Raw genomic sequence first — 23,454 nt, forward strand, 5'->3', positions numbered from 1 at the left:
AAACGGCTCACTGTAACCCGGCCAAAAAGAGATGTCATTGAAACAGAATTTGATCCTCCGTAGGTCGTACTCGGAGGAGTATGTCAATGTTACTAGGAAGATCACGAGTATTACACGGCTGGCCATAAAGCCAGACCCTCTCCCGAAACACCTAAATTCGCTATGCACTCATAGTTCGGAACGGACTTGGTGATTGTGACAGGGCGGGTGGCAATAAACGGTCAGAAACTCATCGTAAACCCTGATCACTGCTGCCAGGCGAAAGCAACCTAGTTATGTTGATAAGGTTCAGGAGAATTGAGGTTCGCCTGCCACTCACCACCAACGTTTCCAAAATCCCCTCTCGGGTGGCCAGCCCTCTAGGAATGGAGTAAACAGCCCTGAGCGACGGACTTGTGAGAAATGGCATGCCAGCCAGTTTCCATTTCCTCTCAGGTCGTCTGGTGGAGAGCAGGGTAAGATGCGGCCTCACCGAAGCTGTCGTCAATTGAAATAGAACGGAGCTGGTGGGTTACTACTCGACAAAAAGGGGCACTTCACACGACAGCAGTAACTCTTCCCCTACGTTCTCAGAGGTTTCAATACAATTACCTTAATACCATGCTTACCTCAAACTATATCACCGTCCTCGCCCAAATGACTAAACACCCTTCTTGCAGAATTCCATTTGTCAAAATATCCCACCCCTTTTCCATCCAGCACACAAGTACAAAAATCAGGCAAACCCGAATTGCCAAATTTGCCAAAGGCGTGACACACATTCTACCCAGCTATCACCCGATTAGAATATCATCGGGGCATAGATAGTCCCCTGATACCCTACTGTTACTGTCATATACCCCCATGGTGGAAAGGGGGGACGAAAGCGGTTGTCTAGCATCCTTTCTTCCCCTGACAGTGGCTACACCCGAACTCAACGAAGAACAGAAAGAAGTCAAAAGTGTAGAACCACCCGATGCCAACTGCTGCGAAACTCTATCCAGATGCCATCTCCGATGCATCGGGCCATTCAGATATAAATATAATTTACTACCGTTCCATTCCTCCTTGCGTTCCTTTCGAACTTATCTTCACCCGCCTCGTCAATATTCCACTCATATGCCTCATCAACTCGCTGTCACACTCTCACATCCAGCTTTAGTGTCCTTACACACGAAAAACTTCATTTCATCCTCAGTCTTGATAATTAGATCATCACTTGAGCATTCAACCTATCTCTGCCACTTGCTTTGGCACTATACTATATCCATCAACTCATTACTATATCCTTTCGAGGACCAGTGAATAAGTAACCAGACAACTCGTCCCCAGGAAATCTATTCCGCCAAGGACTATACTCTTTATTTCTCTCCCTACCTCTTACTCACCTTTGACGATACCTGTACAATATCCAAGGATAACCACCTACATTATGTCTGACAATCACAACTCTTCCAATAACAACATGCCTGGCAACAACCAACAAGAAGCCGACTACGGAAGTGAAGCTCGTGGCTGGAACTGGGCTGCAATCGACGCCGAAATTCACCGCTTGACGGAAGAAGACAGAGCCTCCCGACAGCAGCAAGTCACGGAAGACAGAAAGGAGTCAACATCGGCATCAACAACCCCAACCCCCGCTGCAGCACTCGAACGCCCAGAGGCACCTCCAGAGGAGGAACTCGAGTGTTGCAACATCTGCACGGAACCAACGAAGGACGCCAAGGCCGACTTCGTCTCCCTGCCGTGTCCCGGCGCCCACCGGGCACACCCGGAATGCTTCAAGACCTGGATCGAGTCCAACAACGAAAACCACGACAAATGCCCCATGTGCCGCCACGCCCTGATCCACACCTGCGGGCACCTGCTGTCCGTCGACCTCCTGGTGGCGGGGGTCGCCATTCCACCCGCGTGGCTGGAGCGCGCTTGCAAAACCGGCTGCCCCGGGTTTCAAAACGCCGAGCGGTATCAACAACAACAGGCTGCTTTCAACGAGCTCTACCGCACACAGGTCATCGTTCCCTTGCTGAGCTATCTCAGCCCTCCCGGCGAAAGGCTCGAAATCGACATCCTGGACGACGAGGAGGTTCTCCACACCGCCCAGTCCGGACGGCTGCGAATTGAGGAACACATCACGATGCTGAGGGCATGGATGTTCAACATCAGCGTCCGCGGCACGACCGAGATTGACAGAGGCTTACAGAAGATAATCGAACTTCAGCAATTCGTTGCCGAATATGCCGAGGAACGAGACCGTCTGCGGGAAGCCACGGGTCAAGGTACAGACGAGTCTGGTGAACATGACGCCTTCCTCCAACATTTGGGCGACCAAGTGGAGATTCTCCGGACGGGAATACGCCGTACCCGGGCTCGCGCCGACAGAGAAGAGGAGCAGTACAGAACAGTGATGGGGGCGATGCGCGTACTGCACCTCCGCTTCGGTGAGTGGATGATGATTTTCGGAACCGATTGTGGGCGGGATCAAACCGACGCTTGGTGGTGGCGTCAGCGCAATCAGTTGGCAAATTGCCGTAACCAGCTCCGTGCCATCGGAGATGGCATGGAGCTTATCGGGACCCTGGCGCGAGGCGTCGACGAGGTTCACGGGACGCCTCCTTCTTCTCCCGTTCCTCGCCAAATCAACCACACCTGGGGCGGTCCAACCTTCGGGGGCCAGCAGGCAATGGACCAGGCTGTGCCTTCACATCGGCCAGAAGACTGGGCAGGTGCCATTCCTGGCCCAGCAGCGAGCCATGGCAACATCGGTGACACTGAGGATGGGAACGACCAAGCAGCAGCTGAACCGGAGCAGCAGCAACAGGAACAGGAATCAGGGCCAGTACAGCAAGGTCCACCACAACCAGAATCAGCAACCGAGGCCCAAGGCCGACGGCCAAGGGCAGGCTTATGACTCATGCTTGCCTTGTTGGGGATGGCAGTATTCGGGCGGTCGAGATTGTTACCATTGTTGTTCATCTTCACCATGTTGGCGGCGATGGCAATGGTACGAGAGGAGCCAGAAACAGCAGCAGCGTCTACACCAGCCGTCCTAGATGTCGAGGTAGCGGCAGTGGGCAACACATCCACACAACAGCAGCCACAGCCACAACAATCACGGCCACGACGCAACATGTTCCCGCGGCCGTATGGTCGTCGTCCTCAACCTGTCCTCGATAATAGGGATCAGGGTGCTAATCAACCGGTGGAGGAGTTCGTGGATGACGGCTGGCGTCTTCCGGACAGCATCGAGTAAGGGCATAGACTTGGATGCCAAAGGATGTTCTTCTTGTACTGCTGCTGCTTGGGTCGTTGATGGAAAGGACAATCGGGAATCGAGGACGGCAGGGTCGGAATCGGCGGGGATGGTGGTTTGGGACGAACACGACGACAGTGTTCGTGATTCGGGGGAGGTAATTTCGAATTGGATATTCTTAAGCGGGCTTTTTTCCCACCCTCTGGATGGGTTGTTTTCAGGATGGTATTAATTGGGATGTACTTTTGGGAGGTCAAAAATTGGACATGGGATATAATGGGTTCACACGGAAGGAGGCATCAGCAGGATGGAATGTCGGAATGTACTGTACTTTGCACATCAACACACTCACTACCTTGATAATCACTCTCGGCAATAATTAAATAACATAAAACACCATTCTTCAGACGATTGACATGTGCACGTATACTGGCTCATACATACTACATAGTTCATGAGTAGCGGACATGGTGCGCATTGCATTGGATGGCTTGCCCAAAAGAGTACGAGAGCTGACTAGGGCGACACAGCATACGGCACCAGATAGGATCAGAAAGAAGTATTTGAAATGAATTGATTGATATGTTATTCTCGTGAGCGAATCTAAGAACAAGGTGGCTGTTGTAATAATGTATCCCCCATGCCCCATTGCGCAGATCCCATGGCGGAGCAAGATCTACAGAAGAGCAGGGGATGAATTCGATTTTCCATCTATTATAGGCGAGCAACCCACGGGAGAGTAAAAAGGCAGCTCGTATATGCTAAGATGGGTTGAGTGACAAGAGGGAAGAAGAGTCTGAAGCGAGGAACATCGCATGTAGCACAGCCAATCAGCACCGGCTTACTTACCAAGCAAGGCGAACAGACACACAGTCAAGCCAAGCTGTTGAAGAAGGCGAGGTATACCAGGAAGAACATGTCTTGTATTGGTACAATTGCCGTCGCTCGTAATCAGACTAGCTTCGTCGAGAGGCCTTGGAACACCAAAACGCCAAATCCACAAATGCCCAATGAACTTGTCCAAAGCCATCCAGTTCATGCCTCGTTCAGTCGTATCATGTTTGCTCTTTGAAGCAGGATAATTGTGAGCGACATGGCCACCAAGCTAGACCCGAATGGGTTGGGAATTCTTACTGTCGAGACCCAGGAAGTCTGCAGCGACGAGAAGCTCGAGACAGAGCTCGGCGGGGATGTCCATGTCTGGCACATCCTCCTTGTCGCGGTTCTTATACCAGTAGTGGAAGTACTCGACGACCTTCTCCATGACTTGACCACTTGAACAGGAATATCTGTCAGTGCAAGATCCCCTCTCATGGTGTGTGCAAGGCAGGGCAGCAAACGGCAGACAGAAGAGAAGAGAGGCATGATTCTCAGATCAAGTGTAGTCGGTGTCATGCGGTCCACGGTGAGTGGTCCCTCAGTAAGAGCATAACGAAAAATGTGTTTCATCAAGGAAGCAAGCTCTCTTGGTGGTGGAGCGAGAAAGGAGGGCGGATGAGCGGCAAGGATGCGCGATGGATATCGAGATCCCGACGAAAGAAAATGGTGTGTGCAGCCTTACCTAATCTCTTCGAAGTTGCATCGGCCACTTAGACGTGCTTCTCGGAAGCTATCTATACCGCAGACCTACTTAGCCGAGATGCGACGACAGAGAGAAAGGCACGGGAGCAGGGTCCTCACTCTTGGGATCGATCATGCTCTTGATCACGGGGCTGATGAGGACGGCGTCGCGCAAGACGACAAACTCAAAGCCATCGTTGGAGATGAGAGTGACGTACTTGCTAACCTCGGCCATGGCAGCTGGTCGCCCGCGGTCCTTGGAACGAGGAGGAAGAAGTGTGGTTGGTGGTGAGAGGAAGGAAAAGGAATAGCCGTCGGTCGCGCGTCGATTGGCACTTCAATTTGTAGGCAGACTTTTCTTTCGCGATTTTTGCACTCTCAAAGTGGTGAAGGCGCGTGCACGGCCCGGCTGGTTCCTAGCCTCTATTCAATCGTTTCAATCGGCCTTTGCCTTGGTTGGAGGCGCAAATGGATCGATGATGACGGGATCGGGGAATTGGCAAGCTGAGCTGGCAGCAGGTTTAGCAGGGACAAGGGAGGGGGAGCTCAAGCTGGGCGGCTGGGACAGAGACGGAACAGACAAGGACTGGGCTGGGGAGGAAGAAACGAGAAAACAAGATAGTGCCGATAACACAGGCCAGAGAGCAATCTGTAACAGCGGCAGTGGGGTTTGCCGGGGCCTGGCAATGGCTAGCGACTGTAGCGACTGTAGCAATGCCTAGCCGGGCCTAGCAGGGCCTAGCAGCAACTGTACTTTCAGTGGGCAGACGTGGGCTGGAGGTGGGGACAGCTCTGGCCCAGCCACCCCTCCCCCTTCCAGAGCCCCGTTGCCCCGCCGACCTCTTGGAAAGTTGGGCTCAGCGCAGCCGCCAACCACATCCCATTAAACCGACTAAATCCATGCCTTGGAATGGCCAATGAAGCTGGCCCGCCGTCTAAACAACCAGACTCATCCTGTCTTGTCTCTGTATCCCATCCCACCATCCACAACTCACCAACTCATCTCATCTCCCGTGTGTTGCCCTTCGATACATCCAGCTAACCACAAACAACATCATTCGCCTCGCCTCAACTACTCTCCCGCCTCGCCTTCATTTTACTTGCCCTACCAGGAACAAACCCATAAAGAAAGTCTCACTCTTCATTCCATCCACCTCCAGCCACCTTCCAAACCCACCACCAAACCGACTCGAGATTGGTCCTCGGAAAAGGCAACACTCGTCCGCCCGCATTCGGATCTCAGTCTGCTCTCCCAGTTCGACGTGTCCCCAGACGCCATCGCCGTCATGGCGCAGTACCAAAACCGCAATTCTTACTACGGCAGCAGCAGCAGCCAGCCCATGGCCGAGAAGTACGACAACAATGGCCTGCAGCGCAAACCCACGGGCGCCCGGGAGCAGCGTAACACGCGGTCCAGCGAGGGCACCGTCAGCACCACCATGAGCTCCTCGACGGGTAGGGAGTCGTCGGCGACCCATGTCACGGAAGCGCCCGCCTACTCCAAGAAGATTGTCGTCGTCGGCGACGGTGGCTGCGGCAAGACGTGTTTACTCATCAGCTACAGCCAAGGCTACTTCCCCGAGGTGAGTTCTACTACCCTGCGAGCGCCAGCGCGCGCGCGCGCCTTCTCGCGCTACCCGACACCAACCTCGGTGTCGCCGGCCTTCACCGACAAGTGCTAACCACGGCTGACTAGAAATACGTGCCCACCGTCTTCGAGAATTACATCACCTACCCCACACATCAGCGCACCGGTAAAACCGTTGAGCTCGCGCTTTGGGATACAGCCGGACAAGAGGAGTACGACAGGCTGCGGCCGCTGTCGTACCCCGAAACCGATCTCATCTTCGTCTGCTTCGCCATCGACTGCCCTAATTCCTTAGACAATGTGTTGGATAAGGTAAGTCGGCGCCAACCCTCCCCCAGCGATAGGTAAACATGATGACTAATAATGTCCACAGTGGTACCCCGAAGTCCTGCATTTCTGCCCCTACACACCCCTCGTCCTTGTCGGCCTCAAGTCAGATCTGCGGCACAAGAAAACGTGTGTGGAGATGCTCAAGACGCAAGGCCTGACGCCCGTGACGGAAGGCCAAGGCATGGCCGTCGCCAAGAAGATGAACGCACAGTACATGGAATGCAGCAGCAAAGAGATGTCGGGCGTCGACGAGATCTTCGAGCGAGCCATCGACACGGTTGTCTTTAACGACCGTCGCAACCTGGATGCGGCCATGCAACAAGCGTCCAGCGGCTCGACACGCGGCTCGAGTAGCGCCGGCCGCGAAAGCGGCGGCATACCCGGCGTCCGCGCTTTTAAGAAGAAGAGACGGATGTGCAGGCCGCTGTAAGGCGGCCCCCGCCCGGCCATTGCTTTCCAGCGCGCATCCCACGCGATGCCCATAATATTTCGAGGGGTGCGTCTTGGGTTTTTTACAGGCGTGGGGCGGCGCCCTGCCACCAGACGACCGGGAGGAGGTGGTGGTAATGCCTACGACAACAACACACACACGCACTATTCTTGCACGATATTTTTTATTTGCCACGAACCCTTTTCTTCTCACGACACACACACTACTACGTAGGAAACCAGAGGAACACCCAAAGCCGTGGTAAGAAGAAGACGAGGAGCTGTTGGGGCGAGAGAGGCGCCTTCCTGTATATGCTTCTCCCCTCGCATCATAGATCTTCATCGCACCGGCGTTCCTCGAGGGTTTTTCGATCTATTTGCTTTTTTCGGCATGCGAAGCAGAGTGTGGAGGAATGGAATCTCGGATAAGGAGAGGAGGAGGGATTGAAACGAAAGAGATGATGGAAAGAAAGAAAAGAAAAAAAAGCAGAGCTACTTGGCCACTTGGCTACATTGTGGCATCTTGTATAAACCTCGATGGGAAAGAGGTTTGGGCTGCTTTTTTTCTACGTACGTACGAACGAAAGAACGACGACGACCCCCCTGCTTTTTTCTTAAATTCTCTCACAGTTGAGAGAACAGAAACAGGGCGGCATGGATGGGGACATTTGACTTGTATGGAAACTTGAGAACACGAGTGTATTGATCATGGATGAAAGGTTTTATTTTTCTCATCAAATCAGGGAGACGACAGAGGCAGAGAAGAAAGAAAGAAATTTTTCCTTTTGTCGCAGTAGCTCTCATCATCAAGGATAGGGTGGGACTCTTTTCTTTTGGAGGTTGCGGTTTTGGTGTTTTACTCTCTTTCTTGTTGATCCAAGACACACAGACACAAACACAAAACATCAGCATAGTAGTGGTCCGGCTATAGGGAATAAAAAAAATCACAAATACTTCGCATCTGTTGCTGCTTGAGCTTCTTCGTGATATCGTGACATGTCTTGAAATCTTCCATGTAGTTACTTGGCCAGAGGCAGATATTGCATACGGAGTACCATATCTTGTTGTTGTATTTTCCAACGTGTACCATATGTAGACGTCAAAGAATACTACAACAAGATATGGTACTCAGTATGTAATTCCCAAATGACGAACTGTGGATTCTCTATCTTGGTCTCCGTCTCCATTCCCGTGGGGGAATCTCTATGGCAGGTGTTCGCCCTGGGTATCAAATGCTGCTCTCCATCACATCCAGTAATCCATCGTCTGTTTCTTCTATCCTGAAACAGAACCAGCCTTGCATATGCTGCATGTTTCTACTGATTGAGGCGGCAAAAGACAGCAGGCCCTCTCTTTTGGCAGGCAGAAGTGCAGAGCTGTGCGCCTCGCCGCCGCAATCAGCGAAAGACTCTGGCAAGAGACATTGTCTCGCGTGCTGGACAGCTGTATGAACCATTGTTGCTGCTGCTGTTGCTGTGTCTTCGTGCATGCTGTTTCGTTTCATTCGTAGGGTATACCGTATCGTTTTCCCTCGTCATTTCGTTCGTTCAATCCTTCTCCTCCTTGACGTCACGGCCGTGCCCGGTCGTGTGCCCCTCCTCGTCCCCCTCCTCGTCGTGTTTGGTTCGATCTCCGTCGTCCTCGCCCGCGGCGGCGGCGGCGGGCGGCTCCGGCTCCTTGGCCATGACGCCCTCGAACTGCGACCACAGCGCCTCGACCGAGGAGAACTCGTGGCCGACGGCGATGACGGCCTCGAGCGAGCGGTTGAGCTTGTTGATGTTGGCCAGGACGTGTTCGAAGCTCTGTTGTTTGGGGTCTGAATTAGTCCCTAGTCTCGGGGCAAAGGAAAGAGAGAACAGAACATACCATGGCAATCTCGCCGATCAGGTCCTCGCGCTGCTGCTCGAAGTACGTCTTGTCGCGCGCCATTCGCATCGAGGACTGAGGCCGCTGGGTCGTCGACATGATGACGATGATGATGATGATGATGATGATGTTGAGGGAGGTTTGGCGGTGAGCTTGGGCTTGTCTGGTCTGGTGGGGGTGTGTTCGTGGGTGGAGGCTCGGGTATGTAAATGAAATGATGTTCGCAGGCGACGACGCGTCGTTGGGCTGGGACTGGCTAACGTACTAACTACTAAGCTAGCCGACCAAACTTCCGAGTTTAGTGGTTGCTTTCCCACTTTCTCTCGTTGACGTCGGTGCTATGTTAGCCAGGTTAGGTAGTGCTCGGCCGGTACCTAGCGGATAGGCGGTAGGCCTGGACGTCGTTCGTGCCTTATGTAGGTTAGGGGGCAGTGCGGGGTCATTCCCTCTTTTTTTCGCCTTTCCACCCTTCTATTCTTCCCGCCCTTCTTTCAAGTGGGCGGTGGGATGGACGAGAAGCGAGGCGAGGCAAGCTTTGCCGGCCCGCGAGATGAGATCCACACAAGGACGATGCTACTAGGAAGGTGATTGCTGTTTATTTTGACGACATGACTGACGATGAGTGAGTGCCCCTCCGTCAGTTCACGAAGAAGCGATTGCACATCACCCTTGCGTCGGGCATCGCATGTCAACTTGCTTATGGATGGACAGCAAGCGCCATCTCAGTATGCGTGCCGACACAATCCATCCGTCGCCATCTCGCCATGGGCTCCCACCAATAAGAAGAAGTCCCTTGCGATGCATCTCTGCAACCAAGGCACATAGTTAGTTATATGTCAGGTGCCAGGATCGCGACTTGCCTCCGCTTTGCATGCCGTCTGCGTATATCATGCAGGTCAGGCATTGTAGTCCACGGATTCGATGTTACCCGTCCTACTAGCGCGCCAAAAGTACCTGAAATGCTACGGCTAGGTGGTCAGCTTGCATATCGATCTATGGAGGGGACCATTACAATATATCAGAGTTTGCTTCATTCCCTTGTCCCTCGGCAATGTACTCTATTAACTACCGCAAGGATAATTATATCTATAAGAGTAGTGATATCCGCAGTGTGAAATGGCTATACGATGTGATAGGCCCCTGGGTTTGCTACCGCGCAAAGATTGTTACTTGGGAACAAAATGTTGCGCAGCTCCTCTACTCGGCTGCTACTGGCGTTATTCGCAGGTATATCAAATGTGGTTACAGGCGCGCCGCTTGAGCATCCCGACTTTGACGTCGCCGCAGCTCTTCACGACCATGGCTTCCAGGTCGAGCAATATCCCGACTTGGTTCCTCTAGCGAATACCTCGTCAAACCGAGCTTGCGAGATTGCTGTACGTATATCATCTCCCATTCACACACACGCGCGCGAAACCTCTCAATCTTCAATTTCGCGCTCAGCTAACATACATGATCTTCGTTCTCATTGTTGTAGTGCAGCGCCCTGGAACAGCACTACGGCGCCGACTCGGTCGACCGCCCGACCGAAGCGGCGTACGCCAGCTTCGTGGGTGCGTACTGGTCCGCCCTGCAGTCCGACGTGCACCCCTCGTGCGTCTTCAAGCCGGCGGCGCCCGAGGCCGTGTCGGTGCTGGTGCTGCTCTCGCGCCTGGCCCAGTGCCCCTTCGCCGTCAAGAGCGGCGGCCACGCGGCCTTTGCCGGCGCCTCCAGCATCGACGGCGGCATCACCGTCTCGTTCCAAAACCTGCGCGGCGTCGCCTTGTCCGCGGACAAGAAGGTCGCCTCCGTGCAGCCGGGAAACACTTGGGGCGCCGTCTACGCCGCCCTCGAGAAGGATGATGTCGCGGTCATTGGGGGACGGATGAGGGACATTGGGGTGGGCGGACTGACGACGGGAGGTAAGTCCATCATCAGTTAGCCGTGATTGCTCTGCGGCTCTGACAAGTGATCTTTAGGCGGAATCTCGTTCTTTTCCAGTTTGTATGGATTGGCCTGTGATAACGTGGTCGCTTACGATGTAAGTCATTTTCAAATTCGGAGTGCCCCAAGCCTTTTGATCCAAAATACTCAAAATGAGACAGGTCGTCAGCGCTCGAGGCGATATTATCACCGCAAGCAATACTGAGAATCCCGACTTGTACTGGGCTCTCCGCGGTGGCGGCAATAACTTTGGCATCGTAGTCAACTTCCACCTCGAAACCATCCCGCTGCCTGGGGGCAAGATGTGGGGAGGTGGCCTGCTCTACCAAGGCGACGCATCGCTCAAAGCCGCAGCCAAGGCCTTCCACGCCACCGTCGACAACATCGCCCGCCAAGACCACCGCGCCGGCATGTGGCTCGCCATGACGGCGCAGAACGGCACCAAGATCGCCTCGGTCGAGCAGTACTACGCCGAGCCCGACGGCGGCGCCTCGCCCGCCTGGGCCGCCTGGGACGACATGCCGGCCGCGCCCGTCGCGGACACGCGCCAGAACCGCACGCTGGTGGGGTACACGACCGAGGTGCAGCAGTCGAACCCGGACGGCCTGCGCGAGCTCTACTACGGCCTCAGCTTCCTGGGCTCGGCCGAGGTGATCGCGGACGCCCAGGCCGCCTTCTTCGACGAGATCGGCGCCCTGGACCACGTCGCGGGCCTGCTGCCCGTCCTCGCCTGCCAGGCCTTCACGCGGCCCATCCTCGCCAAGATGCGCCGCAACGGCGGCAACCCGCTGGGCCTCGAGGCGGCCGCCGCCGCCGGCCGGCCCGTCTACGTCATGCAGGTGGCGGCGTGGTGGCGGGACCGCGGGGACGACGCGGCCGTGTACGCGGTCGCGTCCCGCGTGCTGACGCGCATCAAGGCGGCGTCGGTCGCGCGCGGGGCGGCTAGCGACTACGTCTACATGAACTACGCCAGCATGTTCCAGGATGTCATCGGCAGCTACGGGGCCGAGAACAAGGCGCGGCTCAAGGCGGTTGCGGCCAGGTTCGATCCTGCGGGCGTCTTTCAGAAGCTCCAGCCGGGGTACTTCAAGCTGGATCGGGCGCCCGTGCCGGATTCGGGGTACTTCTCTCGTTAAAAGCAGGCAACCTATATTCTAACCTATATTCCCCTTGACAAACCTTTGCCCTGTCGCAACTTCATATTGACTGTAGCCCGCACTGAATTAAATGTCCTGAGTAGGCACTGGATTGAGCTCTCTGAACGACGTTCTATTTGGATTTTAGTGGCCTCGCTCCGCCTCGAATTCTGTCCGCTGAAGTTCATCCCAAGCTATTTAGATGTGGAATCACAGCTCCAACAGTACATAGTGTACCATGCAAGCGAGACTTCTTACATCATACAAACGTAGGATACAGTCAATGAAGTAGGAAAGTTGAGATATCCAAACCCCGAAATAAATGTGGGGGGAATAGAGTTGATTGGTGCGGCTGGTGTCTGCACCCGATATGATTCCAAATCATTTCTACTTCGCCGCATGGTATAGACGATACGCAGATAGGGTGTTGGTTATACAGCATAATTGCCGCCCAATAGGCACCCATTCCATCAGAAGAAACTGCAGTTGCTTACTCTTAGCCCCGGCCAAGTCTCCTTTCCAAGCTCATGCCTCTCCACCATCTGTAATCTTGACGACAGATCTTGTTTTGCCAGGTGTCCTACGACAAGGGAAGGCTTCCTGTGGGCTGCGGGATATGAGTAATAGCCATTGGGCGCTGGCGGGGTAAGTAGTCTACGCGTCTGGTGACGGATATGGAGGAAACAGTTAATCGGTACAGAGAGGGCTCTCGCATATAAGGGTTCATCACAGGCCTTCGGATGTGTATCTAGTCGTAGGAAGCAAAACAGACATCAGAAGAGTATAGCATCGCCAATACAACTGCTTGATACAATCATACCACAGCTGACCATCATCATCATGTCTTCTACGAAGGGACCTGACCACTACGACCTTCTCGTCATTGGATCCGGCGAAGCGGGCAAGTTTGTACCGTGGATTCTCTCGGCCAAGCATGGCAAGAAGACCGCCGTCATCGAACGCGGCCGGGTTGGCGGTTCTTGCCCCAACGTAGCCTGTCTCCCCTCCAAGAACGTCATCCACTCCGCCGCCATCGCCCACGAGGTCCGTCGCGCCTCGGCCTTTGGAGTATCGCTATCCGGGATCGACCCCGCGTCCCTCAAGTCCGACATGCCGGTCGTCAAGGCCCGCAAGGATGCCATGGTCAAGGACGTGAACGGCTTCCAGGGCTTCTTCGACATGTTCGGCGTCGAGATCATCCGGGGCGAAGGGACGTTCGTCGGACCCAACGAGATCCAGGTGGACGGCGGCCGTGTTCTGACCGCCGACCATGTCCTCATCTGTACGGGATCGAGAGCCCGGGTTGATGCCCGGATTCCCGGTCTTCTCGAGGCCAGGCCCATGACCCACATCGAGCTTCTCGACCTTGACGTCTTGCCCGCCCACCTGATCATCATCGGCGGGGGCTACGTCGGGGTCGAGTTCGCCCAGGCATATGCGCGTCTCGGATCCCACGTCACACTCGTACAGAGGGGCGACCAGTTGATTCCCCGGGAGGACGAGGACGTAGTGCAAGCCCTGTCGGGTATACTCGCCAAGGAAGGGGTGCGAATCATCACATCGGCCGACGTCCAGTCGGCCTCCGGGACCAATGGCGAAGAGGTTACGGTTTCCATTCGTTCTTCCCCCGGCGGAGAGGAGGAAGTGCTGCGGGGATCCCACATCCTGATGGCCACCGGCCGCATCCCTAACACGGCAGACCTCAACCTGGACGCGGCAGGCATCAAGACCACGGCCGCTGGCCACATCGTGGTGGACGAGCAGCTGCGTGCTTCGGCGTCCGTCTTTGCGGCAGGTGATTGTACCGGAAGGTAGGGTTTCTTCGCTCAGCCTCCGCGCCTATGCATCTCTGCCAATCCACTACCCCCCTTTTTCTTGCTTAGGCGATACATTGCTGACGTTACTTTTGAATACAACAGTCCACACTTCACCCACATGGGATTCGATGACTTCCGCGTCATATACAACCACCTAACCGGCTCGCCCCGCGAGGGGGGAACTTTGGGACGGCAGGTTCCCAGCGTGCTGTTCACGGACCCCGAGCTGGCCCGGGTCGGGCTGACTGAGAAGGAAGCCCGAGCCAAAGGCGTTCCATACAGGCTCGCCAAGCTGCCGATGGCCAGTTTCCTTCGGACCAGGACGCTGGGCCCGGGGGCTTCCGAGGGGTTTGCCAAAGCGTTGATCGAGGCGGACGGCGAGAGGATCCTTGGATTCACCGCGCTGGGCCCCGGGGCCGGAGAGCTTCTGCCGGTGATCTCGTTGGCCAGTACGTACTCTACTCTGCAACTCGGTTTCCCGTGGGCGTTTCTAACCTGCGTCGTTCTAGTGAAGTTGAATGCCGGCTACCGTCAGCTGGCTGACTTGATCATCGCTCACCCAACTATGAACGAGGGGCTCGTCGAGCTCTTTCTTCTTCATGTACCCGATGGCACGTCATAAGTAGCCACGGGCTACCTAGCTGACGAGGCGTTACGAAATGCACTGAGGGGTGATTAGTTGGTTGAAATTAAGGAGGATTGCAAGTGATTTGTATGATCATACATTATAAAATATACCAACTGAGATTCTGCGTAAGAGACGTATGAGAAACTAGCTAGTATCCATAAATACAGGTGGCGCACTGCATCTACCGCCAGATAGAGAGGCCATTAGGCTAATTTCTTGCGGCCCGACCCGTGTAAAGATGCCTCGAAGTCTCAAGGTTTGAGATAATTTCGAATATTTAACAGTTCCTGAGTACAGGGTCCGATTGGCCAACAACTGATGTTGAATCGGGCGTTGGTGCCGGATTCTACCTGAAATCTCCTCGAAGCCTCTTCGCTGAAGTCTACTCTAAGGGCGCGTTTGTTTGGAGGCTGATTAAGTTGAAACTGATGAAATCAGGTCAGATTTCAACAACTTCAGCAAACTTCAGCAGACTTTTCGGCTTATAAGCATAAAAGCTTAATATTTTAGCAACGTGTTTCATTTTAATAGCTGTTGATCGATTTGGTACTTTAGATTAAGAAGGTTGAAACTGCTGAAGTCATTTTCCAACTTCTGGCCAATCAAAGCCTTTAGATCAGGTTCAACCTTTATTCTGGCAGAAGGGTAAATAAGTTGAAACGATCCAGCTGAGATGGGACGTCCAGGGCGATCGGTGCCCTAAGAGCCCTGAGAGCCCTTAGAAACAAGCCCCAAGAGCCCTAAGAGCCCCAAGGGCCCTGGAGACGCTCCAAGTACCAAAAGCGATTTGCTGAAGTTGGTTCAGATCGGTTGAAAGCTAGGAAGGGTACATTAGATGGCACTTCAACTTTCCAACAAATCAGCGTAAACAAACACGCCCTAAGCTATTTCGAGACATGAGCTGTGAATCGTACTGATCAAGTTCCATGCTCTTGATGACTTGGCATGATTCGCATGATTGGCGTTTGGGTTGCGTAAGCGCCAACCATATGCAACTTGATAGGCAGACCTGGAGGCCAGACCCCCCTGATACAAGGTGGTTGATTCTTCGAGCCAACAAATGCTTTCAGTTTACCTATGCCTAGCAGCGGAAGAAGCGATGCCAGACCCCGCATCTGTTTGAAGCTATCTGATTGGGCCAGGTGGGTGAATGTGCCTTGTAATGCAGAACAGGTTGGTCGATGAATGCAAGTCTTATCTCAGGTGGGTCAATCAGGTGCCATATACTGCGGCGGGCTACAACGCATGATTACTTTCTCTAAAAGTCCTGCCGCAGCTGAATGTGCATTTTTGGCGAGGAGGAGAAGGAGACTTATGCATGAGATTAGGATAAACTTGGGGTTAAATGGCGGCCCCCGTACCGAAGCTTCAAGAACTTTCCCTTTCCCCTCTCCAGGCCCAGTCTTGAGGCCGTCTGACAGTATTGCCAACACTACTATTGAATTGCTACTGGACTTGGACCACTGGTCGACTGTATACTTACTATTACCTGACTACTCCTTGTTTCAATACAGCAACTCACTCTCCTCTCGCCAAGGATACAGGGACCTCATGAGGTCACTAGTACGACTGCCCACACGCTCAAGTGATTAGCATCATGACTCAGGCGATGAACATACACGAAGCCGCAAAGGTATTCATGACGGCTGGAATAGACGGGGAAAACAGCGTTAACCCCGTGCTTCTCATGGAGGAATGCGTGAGGAATGGAGCCGACATAAACGCCGAGGACGCCAGGGGGCAAACACCACTCCACATCGCCGCGCAGGCAAATAATACAGAGGTGATCAACTATCTGCTCGGTTCCAAGGATATCAAGCTGGATGCCGTAGACAATATATGTCGGACACCACTGATGTTAGCAGCCAGGTCCACCCAAGTGGCCGCCGTCGACAAACTGTTAGTCAAGGGGGCCTCCGTCCAGGCTACGGACAAGGACGGCGATACGGCGCTACACTTAGCTGTTTCGAAGCAATATGATCCCAATAAAAGCCTCAGGGTTGTGCGACTGCTGCTCGAGTACGGAGCGGACCCATACCTTCTGAACAACGAGAACGAGACGCCTTTTTCGATTGCGGAGGAGGTCGAGGATGAGCAAATGCTAACTGATGAATCACCCGTGCCTCTGGAGCTCCTCTCTTACCATTTCCCAAAGCGCATCATCATCTGCTGCGATGGGACCTGGAATGACAGGGAGACTGAGCAGCCCTTCACGAACGTCACCAAGATCCTGAGCTGCATCCGATCGGCGGGCTACATGTATTATTACCGCGAAACTAAAAGCACGGTGCATATGCGGTACCAACAATCCGTGCATTACATCGACGGCATCGGAACGGGAACGACTTGGTTCGGTCAGAGGATGGATGGCGCGAAGGGTACCAGTGAGTCCAACCTGGATCACGTCTAAAACGAAGTAGCCTATTATTCTGACTAGGCCATAAAAGGTATCAACAGGAAGATCTGCGAGGCATACCGCATCATATGCGAGCAGTACAGCCGCCCAACAGACCAGATCATCCTGATCGGCTTCTCGCGGGGTGCCTTTACCATACAGTGCCTCGCCAATCTCATCAACGACACTGGGCTCATCCGCCCCTCGTGGACGAACGAGGAGTTCCCCTCCCTCTTCCGGCTCTGGGCTACCGGAAATCATACCAAGAAGCACCCAGCGGGCCACCCGGAACCAGACTGTACGGATACGAATTGCCTGGAAAAACGTTCCCGGATGCTGAAGGAGAAGGGCCGTCTTCGGCGCAAGATCTCGATCGACGCGTACGCCGCCTGGGACACGGTAGCTGCTATTCGAGATTCGATCATCTCTAATCCGCTATATCCAGCCGATAATCCATTTGCGTTCGTGGGAACACAGATACCTTCCTGCGTCCGCAAGGCATACCATGCGCTCGCGCTCGAGGAGAAGAGATGGTCCTTCACGCCGGTTATCTTGACCAGTAACTCCAACAGGGACGCCAATGGGGGCATCAAAAAGGATGCCGATGTCCTCGAGCAATGCTGGTTTCTCGGTAGCCACGGGGACGTCGGGGGTGGCAACGAGAATAGCGGCCTCGCCAACATTTCACTGGTCTGGATGATTGGCAGGCTGAAGTCTCACGTGGACTTTGATGATCAGGTCATCCTGAACACGCTGAGGAATGTCTCGGCCAGAAGTACAGTCGAGGCGGGGATGGGTCTCCAGAACGCGCAGCCTGATGCACCAGCTGGAAGATCCCACATAAATCGCACGGGAATGGGTCCTGAATCTGTTGTATCCGCCTACAACTCTCTCAGAGGGTGGTGGATGGTGGCTCAACTGCCGGTCCTGTGGGCACCGGTTCGTCACCTCGGCGTCGAAGCAAATAGTAACCAGGAGATACACTTTACAGTGCAAGGAATCCTGAAAGAACAAAGAGAGAGGCAGAAGCTATGTGTGCCGGGCTTTGAGTTTAAGAATGAGGGTTATGACACCCGGGTGTGGAAGAAAGACGACAAGAGTATCAAGGAACAGAAGATATCTGAGGCTGAGAAGTATATTCTTAATCTGTGGCTGTCACGGCCGTCCGGAACGGCCAATCAAAAGCTGCCCGGATGGGCCGAGAGGGAAAAGAAACAACTTGCGGATTGGCTGGTGCTGCCTGTCCTCACACCCCAGGAGGAGTATCTTCAATCCATTATCATGAATCATGCGGCGTTGAACGAGGAAGTAAACTCGTCGCCAGTCCTCATCGATTTGATGGATGAAGAGCAGAAAGAACGATCGGTAAAGGAAAATGCGATAGTCCGATATTACGAGGACAAGCGGAGTAGGGAGACGGGCAAGGAGTAAGGAGATGGGCAAGGCAAGCAGGCGAAGCGTACTCCGGTTCACAAAGGTATAAATAGCTACAATGTCATATACCACTCTAATGACAACGGGTTCACCATTTGCAAGCTATACTTGGCCGGCTATGAATACTCCAGGCCTGAACAAGCAATACTTGAAATGGCAGATCTACTGGTGGCATCACATTCATTAAACTCTTCCCTCCGACGGGAATTCCCGCAAGGTCTCTGACTTATAAATTTTGGGACTGACTCTCTTTAGAGATTGCTAGAAGCAGGTAAACATTAGGCGATCCACCTCTACCCGCTTCGCCCTATAACCGAGCGGTAAAGATTAAATAATATAAATTCTATAGTATTTCAATTTCGCTAAAGACTATCTATAATCTATTATAAGGTCTTATACTTTAATAAAAATCCTTAATACCTTATAATAGAATAGCTTATAAGTATCTAAGACTCCTATTGAAAGTTAGATGTGGGTCTTGCAAAGCGTTTATTAGGTGTATTTCTGCTTCGTCACAGCTTCACATTTCCCATCAGTGATCCTGTGATGCCATAATAGTAGTTGGATTGGTTTGTTTCTGGGGGATCACTTTGAGAGTCAGTATCGAACCAAAAGATCGAATATCACGTAAGAGTCAGAATCACAAGGGTTTTGTCAGCCTAGGGTCACATGATCATTAATCTCGGTATATGTATTTGCCAATCATTAACGACAATTAGACTCTTACCCCTCATTCTTCATCATTCACCCCAATCTAACGATCCTCAGTGGAGGGTTCTGTTCCAATTTCAGGCCCTTTGAGCCAAGAAAACAAAGTCCCCAAACAATGTCGTTACCTTCATTTGAGCCCTGGTCAACTAGTCACGATGTTGACATCGATGCTCTTGAAAAGTGGCACGCCGAATATATGGCAATGAAGGATTCGGAAGTACGCGATTCATTGGCAAATAATTTGGAAGACCCAAGATCTTTCGACGCATATATCCTCCAGCTTTCCTCGGCGATTGCCGTCTCAGATGGATTTTGTCTCGTATGCCGCACTATGTTCGACAACTGGCCATTCCTTGACCCTGGCCTCAGACCTGATCACAAGGGTAGGAAAAGCCCTTTATCTTCAACAGCCGGGCCTCCCACAGACCCGAAGGCGAAATACTGGATAGACCCATCTTGGGGGCCAGCTGCTGTTTTGCCCAACCGCACCGACACATTCGCGCTCGAGGCTGCCACGAGAAGAGGCTGTCGCAGTTGCGCATTCACCCTTCAATGCATCGTCGAGGCCGGGCTTTTGAAGACATACAGAACGATTGAATCGCGTTTAAGACGTCTTCGGGAATTCTCGGAAATATCCTTGGCCGTGGTGCGATGGAGCCCGAATGGCGGATCATATATCCTTCGACTGAGCTTCCCAGGCAAGACAGTCAATCACGTCAATTCAAAAGACCAGCTTGTCGGGTATAACGCCTTCATCAAAGACTGTGAGGGTAAGTATCCCTTTTACTTGTCATGGGTGAATATCTGCTTACAATCATGTCGTTTCAACCTGTAAGATGATTTCGACCTAAAGGTCTGGACAGATCGACATAAGCAGTTTCCGATGTCAAAGGACACATCACTGTCACTAGTAGAGCGATGGACATCTAGTTGCTTGGAGTCACACGGACTATGCAACACCAGTCGAAAATCTGGCTATCCATCTCGCTTACTTTCCCTTACAGGAGATTCGATCCGACTAATTACGACAGACAAGTTGAACTCAAAACTTCGGTATGCCACATTAAGCCATCAATGGGGCAATCAGAAGATAACCTGTCTCAACAAGCGCAACGTGGACGCTTTTCATCAGGCAATCCCAGACGACAGTCTCAGCCAGACCTTCAAGGATGCAGTCGAAATAGCCCTGGGAGCGAAGCTCCATTATCTGTGGATCGATTCTCTCTGTATTATCCAGGGAGACAATGCAGACTGGGAAATTGAAGCGAGTAAAATGGCTTCAGTATACGGCGGATCTTCATTGAATATTGCGGCGTCAGATTCAATGAATGCAAAAGAGGGCTGCTTCTTAAAGCCAGTCTACTTTTGCAACGGCTTCGATACTGCAATTACAGTAAACGGTTCCAGCGATGTCTATGGTTTCATGCGCGATGACACTTATGCCAAAAGTGTGTTAAAAACGCGACTTTCAAACAGGGGCTGGGTGATGCAAGAGAAAATTCTATCTCCGAGAACTTTACATTGCGGTCGTATGGGTATGTTCTGGGAATGCAAGACTACTATCGCTTCTGAGTTCTTTCCCAATGGCCTCAAACACCATCTTAAGGCGAGGTCAGAGTCGTTGGTCTACAAACATCCGGTAAAGACCCTTTTGGATTCGCAGGCCCTCGAGTGCCGTTGGTGGACTCTCTGCTTTCGGTATTCGAGTTGCGATCTTACATATCCCGGTGACAAGTTGGTGGCCATTTCCGGGGTCGCTCGCGAATTTCAGCAACGTAATGGGGGCCTGTATTACGCAGGTCTCTGGCGCGAGGGTATAGAAGAACAGTTGTGTTGGCAACCTTTGGAGCCGCAAACGAGGCCAGCGTACCGGGCACCGTCGTGGTCATGGGCAGCTGTCGATGGAGTGATCAAGTTTTCGATTCAATATCCGCCTGCCGAAACGCTCTACATTCGCATGCTTTCATGTAATGTGGCCGCGACTCCGGACCAGTTCGGCGCCGTGTCAGACGGTTGGATGTCCTTACAATGCCAGGGCATCCTTCGCGGCTCCATTGTCTCCTCGGAAACTGCAAGAAAGGCCTCGACACCCCCTGATGATCTCCAGGCTTCCGCATGGGCTCAAGCCGCTGAGGCTTACGCCGACCTTGGTCAACCAAAACAAGATTTCCGTTTCTGTTTAGATTGCGCTGGAGAAATATATGCAAGATTATCGACGGCTGTTTATTTTCTCCCAGTCTTGCAACGACACGGCAATCGGCGCCACAAGAGTCAGAAGGGTCCGGACGGGCTCTTGATGCAATCTGTGACCGTCCAGGGACTTGTCCTGGATGGAAAGGGTCTAGATAAAGGCCGCTACCGTCGAATTGGATACTTCGACTTTGAGAACGCCGGGTTTGAGGAGAACGAATATCACCCATTCATGAGCCTGCTGGAAATTTCAGGGAAGCAAGTTGCGGAAGAACATTGCATTGAGGTCGCTCGGAACAGTGAACACCCAGATGAGAAGGAATTCGTTATTTGCCTTGTGTAGCTTCAAATTGCAGGATGGATGCTAACAAATAACTTATTTTGGTTTGACGCACAGTCTGATTGAAGGGATCAGGGGAAATCAAGAGGATAACAAGGCTCGGTGTCAGGGGCTGTTTCTGGTATGGGTCCTGGGAGTCTTTCGGCCTAGGTGATAATCACTGATATGTACATATGAGTTTAGGAACCAGATCACGAACAATGTTGATTCGTCCATTGGTACGCAGAAAAGAATAGTAACGACGGAGAATGAGCAAATCTGTGTGAAAGTACACCTAATTTCAATTATAGTCTTCAGACCCGGTGCAACTCCGTCGCGAGAAATGATAATTGCAACTGTTGTGCACAGAAAACCTCACACGGCCGAACCGGCTGCCATTGGAGGACTTCGGTTCGGTTGGAATCAGTAGATGGCCACTAGTCGCACCTCCACACTTTCCCTAGGGGGTCCTTTCGCCAAAGGATTGCGTACAGCCGCGTGAAAGGCGCCTATCTTTCCAAATAAGCGCTATCATATGCAAACACAGACACCCACCGGTGAACTGGTAGAGCCGTGATTTGAAACTCACGTGCTTTGTCGCCGTGCGAGTCGGTGTTGCGGAAGACCAGCAGGTCATCAACTCCCTGGTCCTTCAGGTAGTACCACTTATGCTTCTCATTATAGTGCAAGAGGCAAAGCTCGTCGATGCGGTCACGTCGAATCGCATCATTGAGGCGTATATCGTGCTCTGGATCGACGGTGGTGTAGTCGCAAACAGCAAGCGGCCAGTCATCCGAAGGTTGTTTGAGTGGACGCCACACACTATACAGCAGCCGAAGTTGAACGGAGAACCGCTTGATAGGTTGGGTATGGGACGACATTTACTCACTTTAGTAGGTCGAATCTCTTTCCCTTCCAGAAATTCTCGTTCCCAGGGAAGCACCAACGAAGAACAGTCAGTGCCCCGGCTGTAGACCAGTCACAGTGAGCGAGTGATGACGGCTGTTCGTACTCTGTACGATAGGCTCTCACTACTTCTGGGTAGTCGATGTCTCGTTTTCTGACCTTGGAGGTAACAGTTATGATGTTGTACACACTTCATGTGGGAGTTTTTGAAGCTCACTGTGAGATCAAAGGATTCGATCCTTGAATATTGTGGAAAGTTTTCATGAAGGATAGCCTCTATCTCGTACCAATAAGCTTTCTCCACCTCGCTTTTGTTCTTGTAGGCATTCAGGGGGTCAAGGTGGGTTTTCCCATGCAGGACACAGAAGCCGTGCACATCTAGTTGGAATTTCTCCGGCTCTTGAATTTCATTTACGGAGACGGGGTGATATTCTGTCTTGGTGTTGCTTCTGACGGCCCCTTTTATATGGTCAACGTGGTAGTCTGTACTGAAGGCCTTCTCTAGCTCGAGATTGGGAGTTATCGCAGTATAGTTGATTGATGTACGCATTTTCTCGTAGTGAACTGATAATAGGCAAGAGCAATGGATTCACGACGAAGCAATCGAAATATGTGCTCCTTTAGAGCGAGAGACCTGGAATGGCCATTTTAGCCATATCCGACTGCAGGGGTTTCACTCAATCCTCCGTCGGCAATGATGCCGATAATCGGCTCTTCGCAGAGCCTCATCATACTTTCACCGGGCGTATGACGTACGTATAGCCATTTTACTTCCGGCAGGCAATTATCGCCTTGGCTAAAATATCAACGAATTACACGGATATATACCCTGTCGAGACGCTGTAGCACGGATGTGACCCCCTTTACGGGCGGGGTAATGATAAGGAGACGTCAATCCAATGGAAATCATTGCAGGTGGGTGGCATGACCTTAAAATGTGATGAGAAGCCACAAATTGGATTTCTGCCCAATCTATTGCCGATGGCTGTA

The 23,454-nt window shown here is 52.6% G+C and overlaps 10 protein-coding genes across 10 annotated transcripts; 7 read left to right on the forward strand and 3 right to left on the reverse strand.

Moving 5' to 3' along the window:
- Positions 1-1,444: 1,444 nt before the first annotated feature.
- PG998_010175 (uncharacterized protein) lies at positions 1,445-2,890 on the forward strand (the record flags this gene model as incomplete). Its single annotated transcript, XM_066876991.1, has 1 exon — positions 1,445-2,890. One exon carries the CDS (start codon positions 1,445-1,447, stop codon positions 2,888-2,890), a length of 1,446 nt encoding a protein of 481 aa, XP_066729147.1.
- Positions 2,891-2,962: 72 nt separating this feature from the next.
- On the forward strand, positions 2,963-3,232 carry PG998_010176 (uncharacterized protein; the record flags this gene model as incomplete). The annotated part of the gene is made up of 1 exon (XM_066876992.1): positions 2,963-3,232. The coding sequence occupies one exon, from the start codon at positions 2,963-2,965 to the stop codon at positions 3,230-3,232; it is 270 nt and encodes an 89-aa protein (XP_066729148.1).
- A 1,055-nt stretch (positions 3,233-4,287) lies between these two features.
- On the reverse strand, positions 4,288-5,027 carry PG998_010177 (POZ domain-containing protein; the record flags this gene model as incomplete). Its single annotated transcript, XM_066876993.1, has 4 exons — positions 4,288-4,298; positions 4,367-4,506; positions 4,794-4,845; positions 4,913-5,027. 4 exons carry the CDS (start codon positions 5,025-5,027, stop codon positions 4,288-4,290), a joined length of 318 nt encoding a protein of 105 aa, XP_066729149.1.
- Positions 5,028-6,078: 1,051 nt separating this feature from the next.
- On the forward strand, positions 6,079-7,140 carry PG998_010178 (GTP-binding protein rhoC; the record flags this gene model as incomplete). The annotated part of the gene is made up of 3 exons (XM_066876994.1): positions 6,079-6,375; positions 6,489-6,692; positions 6,754-7,140. The coding sequence occupies 3 exons, from the start codon at positions 6,079-6,081 to the stop codon at positions 7,138-7,140; spliced, it is 888 nt and encodes a 295-aa protein (XP_066729150.1).
- A 1,546-nt stretch (positions 7,141-8,686) lies between these two features.
- Positions 8,687-9,104, reverse strand: PG998_010179 (uncharacterized protein; the record flags this gene model as incomplete). The annotated part of the gene is made up of 2 exons (XM_066876995.1): positions 8,687-8,941; positions 9,006-9,104. The coding sequence occupies 2 exons, from the start codon at positions 9,102-9,104 to the stop codon at positions 8,687-8,689; spliced, it is 354 nt and encodes a 117-aa protein (XP_066729151.1).
- A 1,082-nt stretch (positions 9,105-10,186) lies between these two features.
- Positions 10,187-12,064, forward strand: PG998_010180 (uncharacterized protein; the record flags this gene model as incomplete). Its single annotated transcript, XM_066876996.1, has 4 exons — positions 10,187-10,381; positions 10,483-10,906; positions 10,964-11,025; positions 11,090-12,064. 4 exons carry the CDS (start codon positions 10,187-10,189, stop codon positions 12,062-12,064), a joined length of 1,656 nt encoding a protein of 551 aa, XP_066729152.1.
- An 840-nt stretch (positions 12,065-12,904) lies between these two features.
- Positions 12,905-14,503, forward strand: PG998_010181 (uncharacterized protein; the record flags this gene model as incomplete). The annotated part of the gene is made up of 3 exons (XM_066876997.1): positions 12,905-13,875; positions 13,984-14,330; positions 14,391-14,503. 3 exons carry the CDS (start codon positions 12,905-12,907, stop codon positions 14,501-14,503), a joined length of 1,431 nt encoding a protein of 476 aa, XP_066729153.1.
- Positions 14,504-16,106: 1,603 nt separating this feature from the next.
- PG998_010182 (uncharacterized protein) lies at positions 16,107-18,335 on the forward strand (the record flags this gene model as incomplete). Its single annotated transcript, XM_066876998.1, has 2 exons — positions 16,107-16,893; positions 16,957-18,335. 2 exons carry the CDS (start codon positions 16,107-16,109, stop codon positions 18,333-18,335), a joined length of 2,166 nt encoding a protein of 721 aa, XP_066729154.1.
- Positions 18,336-19,164: 829 nt separating this feature from the next.
- On the forward strand, positions 19,165-21,582 carry PG998_010183 (tol protein; the record flags this gene model as incomplete). Its single annotated transcript, XM_066876999.1, has 2 exons — positions 19,165-19,819; positions 20,054-21,582. 2 exons carry the CDS (start codon positions 19,165-19,167, stop codon positions 21,580-21,582), a joined length of 2,184 nt encoding a protein of 727 aa, XP_066729155.1.
- Positions 21,583-21,981: 399 nt separating this feature from the next.
- PG998_010184 (uncharacterized protein) lies at positions 21,982-23,014 on the reverse strand (the record flags this gene model as incomplete). Its single annotated transcript, XM_066877000.1, has 4 exons — positions 21,982-22,067; positions 22,148-22,380; positions 22,448-22,654; positions 22,752-23,014. 4 exons carry the CDS (start codon positions 23,012-23,014, stop codon positions 21,982-21,984), a joined length of 789 nt encoding a protein of 262 aa, XP_066729156.1.
- Between the last annotated feature and the right edge of the window lie 440 nt (positions 23,015-23,454).

The sequence above is a fragment of the Apiospora kogelbergensis genome (genome assembly GCF_038363985.1).
Source record: "Apiospora kogelbergensis strain CBS 113332 chromosome Unknown utg000006l_segment0_segment0, whole genome shotgun sequence".
NCBI lineage: Eukaryota > Fungi > Ascomycota > Sordariomycetes > Amphisphaeriales > Apiosporaceae > Apiospora > Apiospora kogelbergensis.